Genomic DNA, 14,041 nt, shown 5'->3' on the forward strand with positions numbered 1-14,041 from the left:
TGCCATAAGGGGACTTAAGACTTAAGAGCATTCCCCACATCTTATCTCCTGTGTTTGTGTGAGACCTGCTGCATTTAAATCCACCGATGAACTGCATTACCCACAAGCCTGTGCGATTGAAGCCGCTGCCTGCTGGAGCTGACGACGTGGCCGTAGTGCGTCTCGACCCCGTGTGGCAACGTACCGGGCCGATTCAAATAAAGCTAACCGGCTTTGTCCAGGGAGTCCGCACCGCTGCTGCGTGGTTGAACAAGTCTCTCTGAAACTTAAATATCACTGTAGCTTCGCACAATGTCTGGGAAAATCAAGGGTCGAAGTGCCGCGAACGCAGACGCGCTATCTGCCGGTGTGTCCTGCGATGAACGCATCTTGCGGGATTGTCATCAACTGTACACGGAGCCTGACAACGGTGAGTTTAGTTAGCATAACTTCTGAGGCGCAAACTCTCACTGAAGTACAATATTAACTCAGCGTTTTAGGGAAAAAAATATATATATAAAAAAGCCAACAAAGCCACTTGTTGACAGATGATAAGCTAGCTAAGTAAAGTGAGTAACGTGGAAGTAGCAGGGAGGTAACCCGTTAGCTAGCTAAGGAGCACAGATTTGTCTGACGTCGCAAAATATGACACAGCTAGTTAACTTAACTGACACTCGGTGTTAAATTATCTAAAATAAGAAACGACTGGATTTAGATTTTTAGAAGTTACTTTGTGTCAGTATAGCTCAGCGGCGCTAGAAGAATGTGACCTAACAAAATGAATGAATGATTTGAAATACCATGATTGCTCTAATTGAATCCGAGTGTGAACAATCGACTAATCGAGAAAAGAGAAACACTCGAAGGCCTCTCTGTTAGCTACGATACATTTTCGTCAGAAGTAGTTCAATTAATTGATTAAAGGGACCGATTTTGACATTTTAATTATACAAGAATACACGTTCTCATTATTCATTCATCATTCAATATTACAACAAATTTGTTTACTAATGTCAGTATTTGACCTTTATGTCGTTGAAAAAAGAAAATTGGGACAACAAAAAAACAATCTGCATCATATATGGTTAATTGGCTGCTCCGATTGCTAAAGATTGGCAGAATCCATTGAAAACCTACATTTGTGGACCTCTATATTTAATATTCTAGATATGGATTGTGACAAAACTACACAGTAACATTACATATACATATGAAGTACGATTACATGATTCTGTATCTAGTCATTTATTTTTAGGACCACAACCTATATCCTCCAAACCCCAATCAGAATCCGTTTTGTAGTGTTTGAGTAAGACTGCTCAGATGTGCAGCTGAAAACATCTCCTCATTAGAGGTAACAATTATAAATAATTTGTAAGTACAAAGGTGTGTCAGTTTTACTCCACCCTAATGACAATCTCTGTATTGTTCAGGTTTGATTGCAGTGGCTGAGTCTGTTGGTGTCAAGTTGTTGCCGCCCAGGAAAAAGATCACAGTGATGCTGATGGGCAACCACTCTGCTGGGAAAAGCTCCTTCATCAACTGGTTAATATATTTTTAAGAGTATCTCTGTAGAAAGACAAACAACCTGCTGCCATTATTGTATTCATAAGATGTAAAGGTTCATGTGCATCAGCAGCACTAGGGCTGCAAAAAGTAATGGATTAAATCATTAGTGTAAATTATTAAATTATAAAAATAGAATGCAGCAGGATGTTACTGTGAATGCGTCTTCCAAAAATACACAGCTGTGTTCATTTAGCTAAATAATGTATGTATCTATGCTTGATACAAGCTCCCTTATTTTACATTGTTTTGGTCAGGTATGTGGAGGAGCACATCCAGCGCACTGGAGTGGCCATTGAGACCCAGGGCTTCAGCTTTGTTACAAGTGGGCGCAAGAGAGAATCTCTCACAGTGAGTGGAACACATGCTTGGAAAGCAGATGCACTTTTAGTTCAGTGAACTTTTAAGATTTTCAAAATGTATTTCTCACTCCTAATATCAGCTGTTTTTCATTGTAGGTTATACTGCTAATTTTTCCTTGAATTCACTTCTCATTGGGTTTTGTTGGAACTTGGAATTTCCGTACTTCTTAAGGTCCTGACACTTGCTGTGTTTTTTTTCAGGGAAATGCCACTCTTCATCTATATCCACACTTTAAACCTCTGCAAGAGTTCAAAGGTGAGATTTTCCAGATGCTGCCATTTTCACTTGTCTCCACATTGCTCAGGGGTTTTATATACTATATAATTTTTAAACTTAGGTACAGTCTATGCTATGAACACACTGCTACAACACACTGATGTTTGTTAACAGTCTTTTGGAAGATAAAGAGGAAAGGGTGATGTGTCACTTATAGAAGCACTAAGGATATGTTGGTGCACATTATTTAGAAGCAGAACAGATGAACAGCTTATGTGCTACTCACCGACATGTTCCGTTCTCTTTTGATATGTAGGTGTTTCAGAGTACCTCAGCACAGAGATCTGCACGTCACGACAGAAACGGTTCAGCTTGGTGACATTTGTGGATTCGCCAGGCTTGGTGGACGGTGACATGAAGTATCCCTTTGACGTGGATGACGTTATCATGTGGCTGGGTGCGTTGCTACTTGTATCACCCTAAGGCTTTGTGATGACTGGTTATTTTGATTTGCACTTTAAGGAGAACTAGATGCTAGACACATATTTATTAAATAAGCTATGTGTGGGAGACATGTCTTGTATTTATTTGTGAGATTTTCCCCCAACCACTAGGGGGTTGTATTTCGTTTCTTATTCTGCCTGAGTTTGACACTGGCCCAGGGTCATGCTGAGTTATTTGAAGTCACCTGTCATTTTACCCAGGTGTTGCATATTGAAAAGGGCAAACAGTTTACTACATGTGCTCGGGTTTAATGGAAATAGAAAAATAAGCGGGCATTGGAAGAAAATAAATCACTGATATAATTTCTGAAGCTAAGGAAAAACCTGGTCGTGATTTATACCTGAGTGCATGTGAAAACAACACCTACCAGCAAACAATCAGCAGCCAGTAGTGCCACAGTACAGGACCTAGTCGCTACACTATGTGTAAAATAAAATTAGAATTTTTTACACTACCATGCATTTTAATCGAATATCATTACTTTATTTCATACAAGTCAACCTGTTCTAAAAGCTGTATTTTTAATAATGGTCATTTCTACTCTCTCTCAGGTGAACTCTGTGACCTGATGCTGGTCTTCTTTGACCCCATGGGTCAGGCTCTGTGTAAGCGCACCCTCAACATTGTGGAGAATCTGAATGAGAAACATGGGGACCGGCTGCATTTTTACCTGAGCAAAGCTGACGAGGCTGGAGGAGAGTCAGACAGACAAGTATGCACAGCTACAGCTCAGATCAAAAATGTGCTTTAATTTCAGTCTGTATTTTCAAAGCATTCCTCTGCATTTTCACATCAATAGATGACATGAACTGCCTCCTCTTCATGTTAAAATGTGTGAGGATATGATAGTGTGGGTCTTTTCTAGTACTGGTATTTGTCAAGTATGTAGTATTACAATAACCTCGGGCAGATGCAAACTCACCTTTTATACAACATAGTTCCAAAATGATGTTTAATTATTATTATTAACTGTGTCTTCTCAGAGAGTAATGATGCAGATTGTCCAGGAGCTCTGCAAGCGACCAGGACTCAACAAATGTGGTTTTGACATGCCAACCATCTATGTTCCCAATCCTAACAAGGCAAGATTTTCATTTCCATTGAGTTTTAAAGTATTTGTCAGCTGACTAAGCTCTTAACATGTAGTGTTGTTCCAATTAAACATAAAGTTTGTTTTTTTTCCCCTTCACAGCCAAGTCGCTGTGTCAACCAGATTGAAGAAGTGTGTCGGACCATTGAGAAAACTATTAACCAAACGGTTCAGAACACGCTCAACTCTCTGGAGAAGGACTGTGAGCTCATTAGTGAGGCCATTACTGATACGCTCAATAATGACAGGTAACATACAGAGACACTTGTTAGGCTCGGGTCATACTTACCACAGGGTCCACGTTAGTCGAGCATTCCTAGCATTTGTTCTTGATCTCAAATTTCATTCCCGTTGCAGCTAATTTTTACCAGGATATTGAACTTTGAATTAGTATTTCCTGTATTCTTGTAGTGCCAAGTTGAATAAGTGTGGGTACTGGTTGACTTCTTTATAAAACCAAGCAAATGTCTATAGTTGGTTCCTTCTTCATGATAGGAACATTAAAGTGACACACATAAGTATCAGGCAGTGATGCCAACAGAGAACAACCTTTACCCTCTGCTCTCACAGACAGACCACTGTAGAGAACCGACGAGCGCGCTGCAAGAGCTGCTTCCTCACTCTGCTGGGCTTCACTGTCCCCATGGCTCTGATGGCTTTACTGATGCTGGGCACTATGTCCAAGGAGCTGATGGATTTAGCTCTGGGGCCCGAGGGCACACATGCACTCTCATTCTACCTGGTGAGTTTCTAAGCAAGAACAAAAAGTCTTTTAGTGCCATCAAGTCTAATTCTTGTTGATCTTTTCATCTATAGACTCCCATCGTGAAAATATTTGACTCCCTGACCATGGAGCAGCAGCTTTATAGTGGTGGTGGTCTGGTCCTTCTCTCCTTCCTCCTGCTCATCATCGCTCGCTTCTCCTTCAGGTAAGAGAGTCTGATCTCTGCACAATCACAGTTTTTTTTGTCATATAAAATTTCATTTTATATCTTACTTTCTTTATTTGATGAGTACAAAATGGTTAAAATTCCTTGGTTGCTTTATTCTTGATTATTATATTTTAGTGTTTTGTTTTTTTTTTTTGGGTGGGGTGGGTGGTGGTGATGAGGATGTTCTTTTCCTTTCAAAGAACTGTGACAAAATGTAACTTTACAGAGGAGTATTTACAGTGTAGACACACTTACTAAATGAAAATTTGACATTTCTGTAGTGTTTTCTTTCGGCTATTATATACAATACTGATACATGCCTGAAGCTCAATCCATTGAGCTCTGCTTTAAAAACAGTGTGGTACCATATACTGTGTTACTCTCAATTTCTTTAAAGACAGAAGATAGTCTCAATACAGTTTTTAAAAAGTTGCATAAACAGTATTTCCACTCTACAAGTTTCATTAATTTTTATTTAGTCTGGCAGATTTGTGGTTATACTTTTTTTTTTTTTTTTTTCTTTCCCCCATTTGTTTTTGAAGATAAAACAAAAGCTTACAGTTTTCCAGTCTCAGTGTCCTCTGTATATTTGTAAGTAAAAAAAATGTATTGAAATTCCCTTTGTTTCCTTTGACTTCTTTGCAGAACCCGGCCAACTTTTTCAGGCAAACAGAAAAGGCAGCTACAGGAGAAGCTGGAGTACGTTCAAGAGGTGGTCAAGACCAAAAAGGTAAAATGAGAGTGGCTGTTTCTGAAGTGTTACTGCGCATAAATGGGCTGTATTAAAGTATGTTTAAAATTGTCTATTTCTCCTCTCAAGAAAAAGCTCTATGAAGAATACCTTCGCCAGAGTGTCAGTGATCAGGACATGGATTTATAAAGACGGACCGGATGCAAACAAACGATTCAGCCTCCTCACAGTGACCTAAATCGGAAATTCACACCAGTTGTGGTGTCATTTTGACCACTCAGTGCTGTATCTTTTCAAGTGTGCAGTTGAAAAGTACTCTTAATTCTGGTGCTCTGAATACAACAGAACCCAAATAACAAACTGTTGGATAATGTCCTCACAGATAATGTCCCTTCACAAACTGTTAAACCACATTTCTGCTGCACACATCTTAATGACAGATTAACCTTTATTTTTTGTGAACATTTCTAAACATGTCCTCTGTAACTGTACACCCAAAATACCACTTAAAATATTTAAATAATTCAAACTATTTATATTATTACTTTATCAGAGAAACTGTATTTTGCTGAAATGGCCTATATCACTGGTTTATGCAAGACACTTTGTGTTACTCATGGTGTTACTGCTTTGGGAGATTTTCACCAGCATTTTATATAATAGTTTGTCTGCTTTGTTTACTAGATGTTATATAAATGCACTAGTTTGTGTCATGAACCTCTATTGTATAATTGTCAAATTTTTAATTATCCGCACAACTCCTGCCATTATAGTAAGTGAAGGTTGTAAGCCAGCAATCGAACATTTTTAACGGTGACCAACTCAACTTTTTGTACTCTGTACTTCTGTTCTACATTGTAACTGTTTTAAAGACAACTCAATAAAACATTAAAGGATGAGATTTTTCACTTGTCTTGGTGAAGGAATGATGAGGACAGTAGCATTAAATTGTAGGTCAACATAATACGATTTCTGTGTAGTTCTAGGATCTCACCAATTTAGGTGGCTGTCAATTTTTGTTTAGAGCAGTTATAGTGTTAGTCTATAATGATTATTATTATTTTTAAATTTGAATGCAAAAACAGGAAATGCTAAACTGGAAGGTCACCTTTGTGCAAAGGATGCAGACTGTAAATCTGCTGCTAATGAAACCATTCATCAGTTTTGAACTTAATATTGAGGTAACAACTTTTTTTTTTTGTTCTGATTTACTGAAGAATAAGGTTTTAGTTGCTTGCACAATGTAAAAAATGCGCAGAAGGGACAGTGTCTTGCTGCAAAAGTAGTTAAAACTGACATTTTTACACATGTAAAATCAAATTCTTGTTTTGTTGAAGTGCAGGATAATTAATTTAGGCTAAAAGATTATACAAATACATTCTGAATGATAATGATAAAGATAACTGACCACAAATGAAGTATGGGTGTGTTTTTGTGTTCAACAGCCTGGAATGTGGTTCAGACTTTAGGTCAGCGGCCAACGGGGGTCACAGTTACTGCTCCACGGGACTGGATAGTGGGGGTGGTGGGAAATGGGTGTGGCAGATACGAATACTGTACATCAGAAAGAAATCATGTAACTACTTTTCTCGATTGTTTAACTCCAAATGAAAGCGGTCGATTTGAAAAACTGGCAGATGATTCAGACGGAAGAAGACAGGTAGGGAGGAAAGGTATTTGAGAACAGGAAGGAGGATGACGTGATTTCCGCAGGTTTAGACCGGGGAAAGTTGTTTCCTGAAGTTGCCTGAACGGAGCACTTCTACGCGAAAGTCCCTGCTGCTTGAAACGAAGGAAATAAAACAAGGAGGAAAACACCAAAATGTCGTGTGCAGGTCTCTCTTTCTGCTGGTGATACGGTATTTTATTTCTCGTCTGCGGGTGTAGCTGTTCGTGTGACTGGAAGATGAGCTCCAACACTGAAGACGCAACAGGTAATAAAATATGACAGCGTTGAACTTTAATCTGCTTCTCACCTGATAAACTCGACTGTGAGGAGATATTGAGGGTACAATGACGTGAATTTGAGTTAATATTAACCTGAGGCTTGTTAATGTTGATAACTAAGGCCTGTTGATGTTGGACTGACAAACGAGCTGCTAGCTTCGTTAGCCGTAGAAATGAACAGGCTTAGCCACCAGCTAAATCCGTTGTACAAAGTGTGTGTACACAACAGATATTTACAGTCTCAACACAACTACTGCACTGAAACAATACTTAATTATTTAAAGTAAAACTACTGCACTGAAACAATACGTTTGTTATCGAAAGTAAAACTACTGCACTGAAACAATACTTAATTGTTAAAATTTAACTACTGCACTGAAACAATACTTTTGTAGCACATTTTTAATTACTTGTACTCACACTCTATATGTACTGTGTAAGACTCCTAACAGGTGTTGTCATTGTGTACAAGCAAATGTTTGTGGAAATGCATTATATTACAATGTTTTGCTTTCTGTGTTTAAATGCCATGGAAATATGTATTATGTGACTGTTTATTGATAGTATATAATATCAGACAAAGATGATGATAAGATTTTACAAAGTTTTACGTTTAAGTTAAGAAATTTAAGTACATTCTGCAACGGTCAGTGACATCAAATTGGCTTTAATCTCTTTTGTTCTGTTCAGCATTTCGCAGTCATGTCATACTGTTAGAAACTCCTTTTAATCATGTGACTTGACTGTTTTAACTCTATTTGTGTGACTTCATCTCTCATTATGCAAATAATCGTAAACATCACAATGTAATTTTTCCAGAGGCAAACTTACAGGCCCAGCTAGCCGAGTATCGAGCTCAGGCTGAACACTGGCAGGGAGTGGCGACGATCTGTGAGCTGAGCAAACAGGAGGAACTGGCAGAGCTGCAAAAACAATGTGATCAAGAGATCCAGTCGCTGCAGGAGGCTCTCAGAGGTCAGTCTGTGTGCGTGTGGAGCTGGCTTTTTGTGCACCCAAAGACATTTTCGGTAAGAAAATAATTGAGAGCAAAAATAGTGATAAGCCATACTTATTACATCCAGCATTTTGCACCACTGTCCTGAAAACATCCCTAATGAAATGCACAATAAATACATGAATACATAAAGTACATAAATAAGAGATTAATATCTATAGGATTATGTTACGTATATAAGAATGCAATGTTGTTAACATTAGCCCCCCCATACTTATTATGTGTAGAATGTTTCACCTTTAATGTTGTGAGACAGACATTGGTGTTTTGCCTCCATCCTGGCAAGGTAGAGCTGTCATGGTGGCGCAGAAGCTGAAGCTGTTGTGTTTGATCATCAGGCCTCTTGATTCTTAAACTCTGACATGCGCTCTAAAGGCACACACTGTCTGTGTAAACAAGCAAAGCCAGTGCAGTTTTCTTAATGACATCATAGCAGGATATAGTCATAGTTTCATAAAAGAAAATATACCAAACTGAAATGAAATGAAATGAAAACAAAGGTGTTACATTTGCACTAAGCACAGGTTTGGCAGAAAAGACAAACAAAAAAAGATCTAAGTGGATTAGGCCATTCAAATTGATGCCATAGTGATGTTGTTACTTGATTCCCTGTTAATGTAGTTTGTAATTAATGCCATGTTGCTAAATAATATCAATTACTGAAGTATATGTTTTAATATTAGGCGGATATTTGATCCAAAGCTCAATGATTTCATGTTCGTTTTATCGTCCTGTTGTTTGTACAGAGACAGCAGCTCAGTATGAGGCCAGGATAGCTCTTCTCCAGTCTCAGGCTCTGGAGTTGAGGAGAGTTGGGGGACAAAACCTGGTGAGCGTTGAACGTTTTGTCACGCAAATTTTGTGTTTACGTAGTCTCACAACCACCGTTTGTTTTCTCCACCTGTTAGATCCGTGTAAGGAAAGGCAGGACGGACTCTGACGTCTCCGGGCACGAATCCTCAACACTGAACAGCAACAGTCTGACAGAGGCTGAGGTGGCGGCTTCAACTAGCAGGAGGCACAGCCATTCATCAGAGCTTGAAGCTGCGGCAGAGGGAGAAGGGGCTACGCACACAACAGAGGGATATTTTTCACTGCGTCACTGCGACTCTGCCTCGTTGTCCTCCTTCTCCTTAGACACACCCTCCCTGCCCAGAAAACGCCACTCTCAGGAAGACACAGACTCACTGGTGTCTACAGGAACTTTGGTTCCTGAAGCCATTTACCTGCCACCGGCTGGACACCGGCTGGTCACACACAGTGACTGGGATGCTCTTAATGCTCAGGTGATTTTGTCTCGTCTCAAAAGACTTTTACAAAGTCACAAAATCCACATGCAGAAATGTAGTTTCAATCTGCTAAAGGTTGTTTTTAAAGCAAAGTCAGCCATCATGCCATATAACTCATGAATATTATTACTTTCAGGTGTCGGAGCTGCGAGGGGAAGTGAGTCGGTTGCAGGATGACAAGGAGGAGCTAGAGAGAGTACTGGACGCACAGACCAACCACACACAGAGACAGGTGTGTGAGCCTGTTCCGTACACAGCATCCTCAGAGAATTACATTTACACATGTCAATGTGTGCCTGTGTGTTTGTTCAGGTAACAATGCTCCAGTGTCAGGTGCAGAGCTCAGAGGCCCTCCTCCAGGATTTGCAGAAATCATTAAGCCAGTCACAGAATGACGTCCAGAGTCACCTGGTGAGTGAAGGCATGTTGATCTTACCTGGTGTACCTACTTTGTTTCTGTGTCAGGCATCATTTCTCTAAAAGACAACAATAAGATATGTGGGATATACAAACTTCATATCACATAATTAGAGTAATGTGGAAGTGCTGTTACCTTCATACATATCCACACCATTCCCCTGGAGTGACCAAGGATCATTTCCACCTGTGGTAATTTACTAGGTGTCTACTCTCCTCTTTATACCTCCTTTCACACTGACTTTCCTGTCCAATAAAGACATTAAATATCTTTAAAAAATAATAAAATTTTCCACTTTTTGTGTTGCCTTTCTTCTTAATTTTATAAAAACCTTGGCCAAAACTTGAAAGATGAACAGAGATTTAAGAGCAGTAAATACTGTACTATTGTGCAAATGTAAAAGTGTACAATGACTCTGAGGGTAAATGTGTATGTAACAAAAACACCTTACCGAGTGGGAGCTGATGTTCAGTTTTCCTTTTTTGTGTCCAGGCAGAGTTCTCTTTTTCTCAGAGGAAGATGTGCAATGAGCTGTCCAGACTGAGAGGGGAGAAGGTTGAGGACATACCAGACTCGAGCGCTGCATTCACAGCAACCCTGCAGGTACCATGGCTGTTTCACTGGTGTTGGAGTGAGGAAGCTTCACTTCAAATCCACTTTTATCTTAAGACTCTTACAAACATGGACTGAAGGACACTGACAACTCTACTTATACCCATGAGAAATCTGTTCATGTCCCTTTGTTGGTGGCTTCTTCTCCATTAAGTGCTGTTTTTCCTCTTTTCTGATTGTTTGTTGTTATCAGACATTCATCAAACATTCACAAGACTTTTAGGCAAATACTGTGTAATAACTGCAGAAGTCGACTGATAAAGTTTTTTTCTATGGCTTGTGCCATAGATATTTAATAATCGACTAATACAGATTTAAAAAATGGATTATAGTTTATCACATTGTCAGTGACTTAGCTTTAGAATTATTTTGACAATCTGTTGTAGTTACATTTTTCTTTTTTGGCTTCTAATTTTGTCTGTTAAAAACTTACAGTCCAGGAATTCGGATAGTTTTGTAACAATCACCTCTATATTTATTTAAACACTAATTGTTTATTTTGTAGATATTGTACGCATCATTTAAAAGACATGACAGAACCTAATTAACAAAGATTATTCATTGCGCTATGCAAAAGAAAAACGTTTTATCATTTCAAATGATATAGGGCGATTGTCACAGTGTTGGAGCTCGAACCTCCAGAATCAGACAGCTGCTGTATGCGTTTCCTGCTTGTGATGTCAATGTGTGTTCACTGTCAGACTCACCTGCAGGGGGCGCACTGTGAGGAGCGCCTTCGCATTGAGATCGTGAACCTGAGGGAGCAGCTGGACAATCGTGCAGACGAAAACGGTCTGTGGATCACATCTTTATTTAGGCAGCACCGCTTTACTCTGTGTTCTGACTGTGACACTTTGTCTTTCACATTTCTTCTTTTTCTCGCGTCCTCGCTGCTCCACTGGCATCTTCTGTCATCAGAGGTTTTAGAGGGTGAGTGAACAGCTCATGATTCACAAATTAATTTTATTCATTTTTATTTCAAATGTATTTTGTACTCTCATTTATGACAACAATGTTGTATTATGTGATTCAATTAACTAACTAAGTAACCTGACGTATAAAAACACTGTTGTAGGCATTGATTTCTTTGTATGCACTTATTGCATCCTCGTGTGTGATTGTGTGTCCGTGCAGTGCAGCTGTCCAGTCTGAAGACTGAGACAGAGAGGGTCCAGGCTCAGAAGGACCAAATGCAGGCTGAACTGGCGGCTTGTCGCGCAGAGCTGGAAGCTCTACGGGTGGCGCTCTCTCATGTACACAGCACTAACAAGGCTCTCAGCAAAGATAAAGTAAATCCTTTTCCCTTAGGCACTTGCCTGGAGTACATATAACAGGTTTATTCAAAGGGTATGAAACCAAGCGTTCTGTTTTTATTCTAAAAGCACATTTATACTCTGCAAGAGATGGAAACGGGCAGAGCCTTCGTTTGTACTTTGCGCTCATTTCGTATGTAGGGTATTGACAAAGATAACGTTTGGGACAGACAAACATAAAACGACATAAAGTATAAATGGGCCTTTTAAGTGTATCCAGTTCACTTTACAACTTGCATGTTGGAGAACCTATGTAGGCTTCACATGGCACCATAGTTTGTCCATTGTGGGCTATTGTATACACTTGGTGGTCCAAAAGAGCAGCCTCCATAGAGCTGAGGCTTGTCCTGGGTTAATGGAAAAACAAGAATTCATACAAGCAGGTTTTTTTACACTGAAACAAATACAAAAATAATTAGTTTATCTTCGGAAAATCATGTCACCTAAATTTTACACACTGGAACTTTACGTTTTTTCTTGAATTCTCAAGCTCAGGAATACTGTTTCTAACCTCTGATCATGAGTTTATATGATATGTGTATATAATAAAAACTAAACCCATACACCTGTTATTGGTATGCAGTTCTATTCAAATAGTGTAATGGTATACATTTATACATTTTGTATACGTTTGCTCCTGCTTGGCTGTCTTTTTATAGGCCTCACCACATCTTTTACCAAGCACTCTTAAACATGACTGGTTCTCTCTGCCAGGCGGCGCTGCATCAACAGTGTCTGGAGCTGCGGAGTCAAGTGATCAGCATGCGTTCCCAGGTCGACACCAGTCAGACAGTGCAGAGGGACTTTGTGCAGCTCTCCCAGTCGCTGCAGGTAGGAACCAATCTACACGAGTATTAAACTGGAACAGGAGGAATGGTTTAAAACCCAACACTTTATTGACTAAATGTTCAGGTGAAGCTGGAGCTGATACGGCAGGCTGAGACTCTGGATCAAGTGAAGGAAATCCTGGAGGAGGGAATCACTGATGCTGGTTCTTCACCTGCAGACGACTTGTAAGTTTTAAAAAGTCACACTGGAACCAAAGAATCGTGGACCAAGATGAAATATCCCCAAAGTGACCAATAATGACTGACTGACCACAGTCATGTTTAAAAAAAAATAGACAGTTATGAAGAGTGAGAACCGGAGTCACCACAGAGTATTATAACACTAGAACTACTGTGCAAACAGTAAGTGCAGAAGTGATGAGTTTGTTTGTTTGTTTGTTTCAGAGACAATTGTTTTGTGTCACTAACTGAAACTGTTGCTTCTTGACCAAAGTGACATTTTTCTATCATCCAGAAACACATGTAAATATATTCTGTTTATAAAATTGATGACATGACTTCAGCAAAACACTCAACAGTTTTAACACTTACTCATTTTCTTCACATGCAGTCTTTTTTTCGTCGCATCTTTATTGTGAAGAGATGATCGTCTTAAGCACTGGATCATTGTCTGAACATTCCTAAATTAACTGCATTTCAGATATAATGCCTCTTGTATTTATTCGTTTCAAGTGTAGTTTTGTCAAATACTGTATTTCTGTTCTCCATAATTTCATACATTCTAACAAATTAATAATTGTGCATCGGGAAAGAAGTACCAAATGATTCAAGGAAATGTGAATTTACATCACCTTGCCAATTTTCGTTTAATACACACTGACAACTGAAAGTGGGTTTTTATGTCGTTGAATTCACAATCAAACAATTAGTATGATTATGTTCCTCTGTCTATGGAGATTCTCTAAGACTAATATGCATATTTGTTACATGCATAGACCGTGTATGAAAATGGACATAGTTTTCCACTCGCAAAATAAATACATGTGAAGCCTCAAGATTCACAATTTAACCAGCACGTGTCAGTTTTTGAAACTGGAAATTTTCATATTTGACAAGCTGTCAATCAAACTGGTATCCACTGAAACAACCCTTGCTTTTTTGTCTATTTTCCTCTAAACGAAGATCTGTAACCAGCGATTGAGCTCATTACCAACTCAGGAAAATATTTACTGATGTTATATATGAAATGAAAAGGAGGCTCATTTTCCCATAGGCTTTCATCAACTGCTTTCTGCAACCAGTGGAGTCGCCCTCTGGC

The 14,041-nt window shown here is 39.2% G+C and overlaps 2 protein-coding genes across 4 annotated transcripts; both read left to right on the forward strand.

The window, feature by feature from the left end:
- Positions 1-126: 126 nt before the first annotated feature.
- On the forward strand, positions 127-6,238 carry si:ch211-11k18.4 (uncharacterized). The gene is made up of 12 exons (XM_058652554.1): positions 127-409; positions 1,413-1,524; positions 1,803-1,896; positions 2,109-2,163; positions 2,441-2,581; positions 3,180-3,340; positions 3,612-3,710; positions 3,821-3,966; positions 4,289-4,460; positions 4,535-4,647; positions 5,296-5,380; positions 5,471-6,238. The coding sequence occupies exons 1-12, from the start codon at positions 292-294 to the stop codon at positions 5,528-5,530; spliced, it is 1,356 nt and encodes a 451-aa protein (XP_058508537.1). The 5' UTR covers positions 127-291; the 3' UTR covers positions 5,531-6,238.
- A 676-nt stretch (positions 6,239-6,914) lies between these two features.
- rabep2 (rabaptin, RAB GTPase binding effector protein 2) lies at positions 6,915-13,293 on the forward strand. Of its 3 annotated transcripts, none has more exons than XM_058653074.1 (12): positions 6,915-7,275; positions 8,108-8,263; positions 9,050-9,132; positions 9,212-9,589; positions 9,729-9,824; positions 9,905-10,003; positions 10,503-10,607; positions 11,330-11,414; positions 11,541-11,552; positions 11,757-11,911; positions 12,650-12,766; positions 12,848-13,293. In XM_058653074.1, the coding sequence occupies exons 1-12, from the start codon at positions 7,248-7,250 to the stop codon at positions 12,950-12,952; spliced, it is 1,419 nt and encodes a 472-aa protein (XP_058509057.1). In that variant the 5' UTR covers positions 6,915-7,247; the 3' UTR covers positions 12,953-13,293. The 3 variants fall into 3 exon arrangements, with proteins under 3 accessions (XP_058509057.1, XP_058509055.1, XP_058509056.1); XM_058653072.1 differs by having other exon boundaries at positions 6,916-7,275; positions 10,503-10,613; positions 11,324-11,414; XM_058653073.1 differs by lacking the exon at positions 11,541-11,552 and having other exon boundaries at positions 6,916-7,275; positions 10,503-10,613; positions 11,324-11,414.
- Positions 13,294-14,041: the final 748 nt, after the last annotated feature.

The sequence above is a fragment of the Solea solea genome, chromosome 16 (assembly GCF_958295425.1).
Source record: "Solea solea chromosome 16, fSolSol10.1, whole genome shotgun sequence".
Classification (NCBI taxonomy): domain Eukaryota; kingdom Metazoa; phylum Chordata; class Actinopteri; order Pleuronectiformes; family Soleidae; genus Solea; species Solea solea.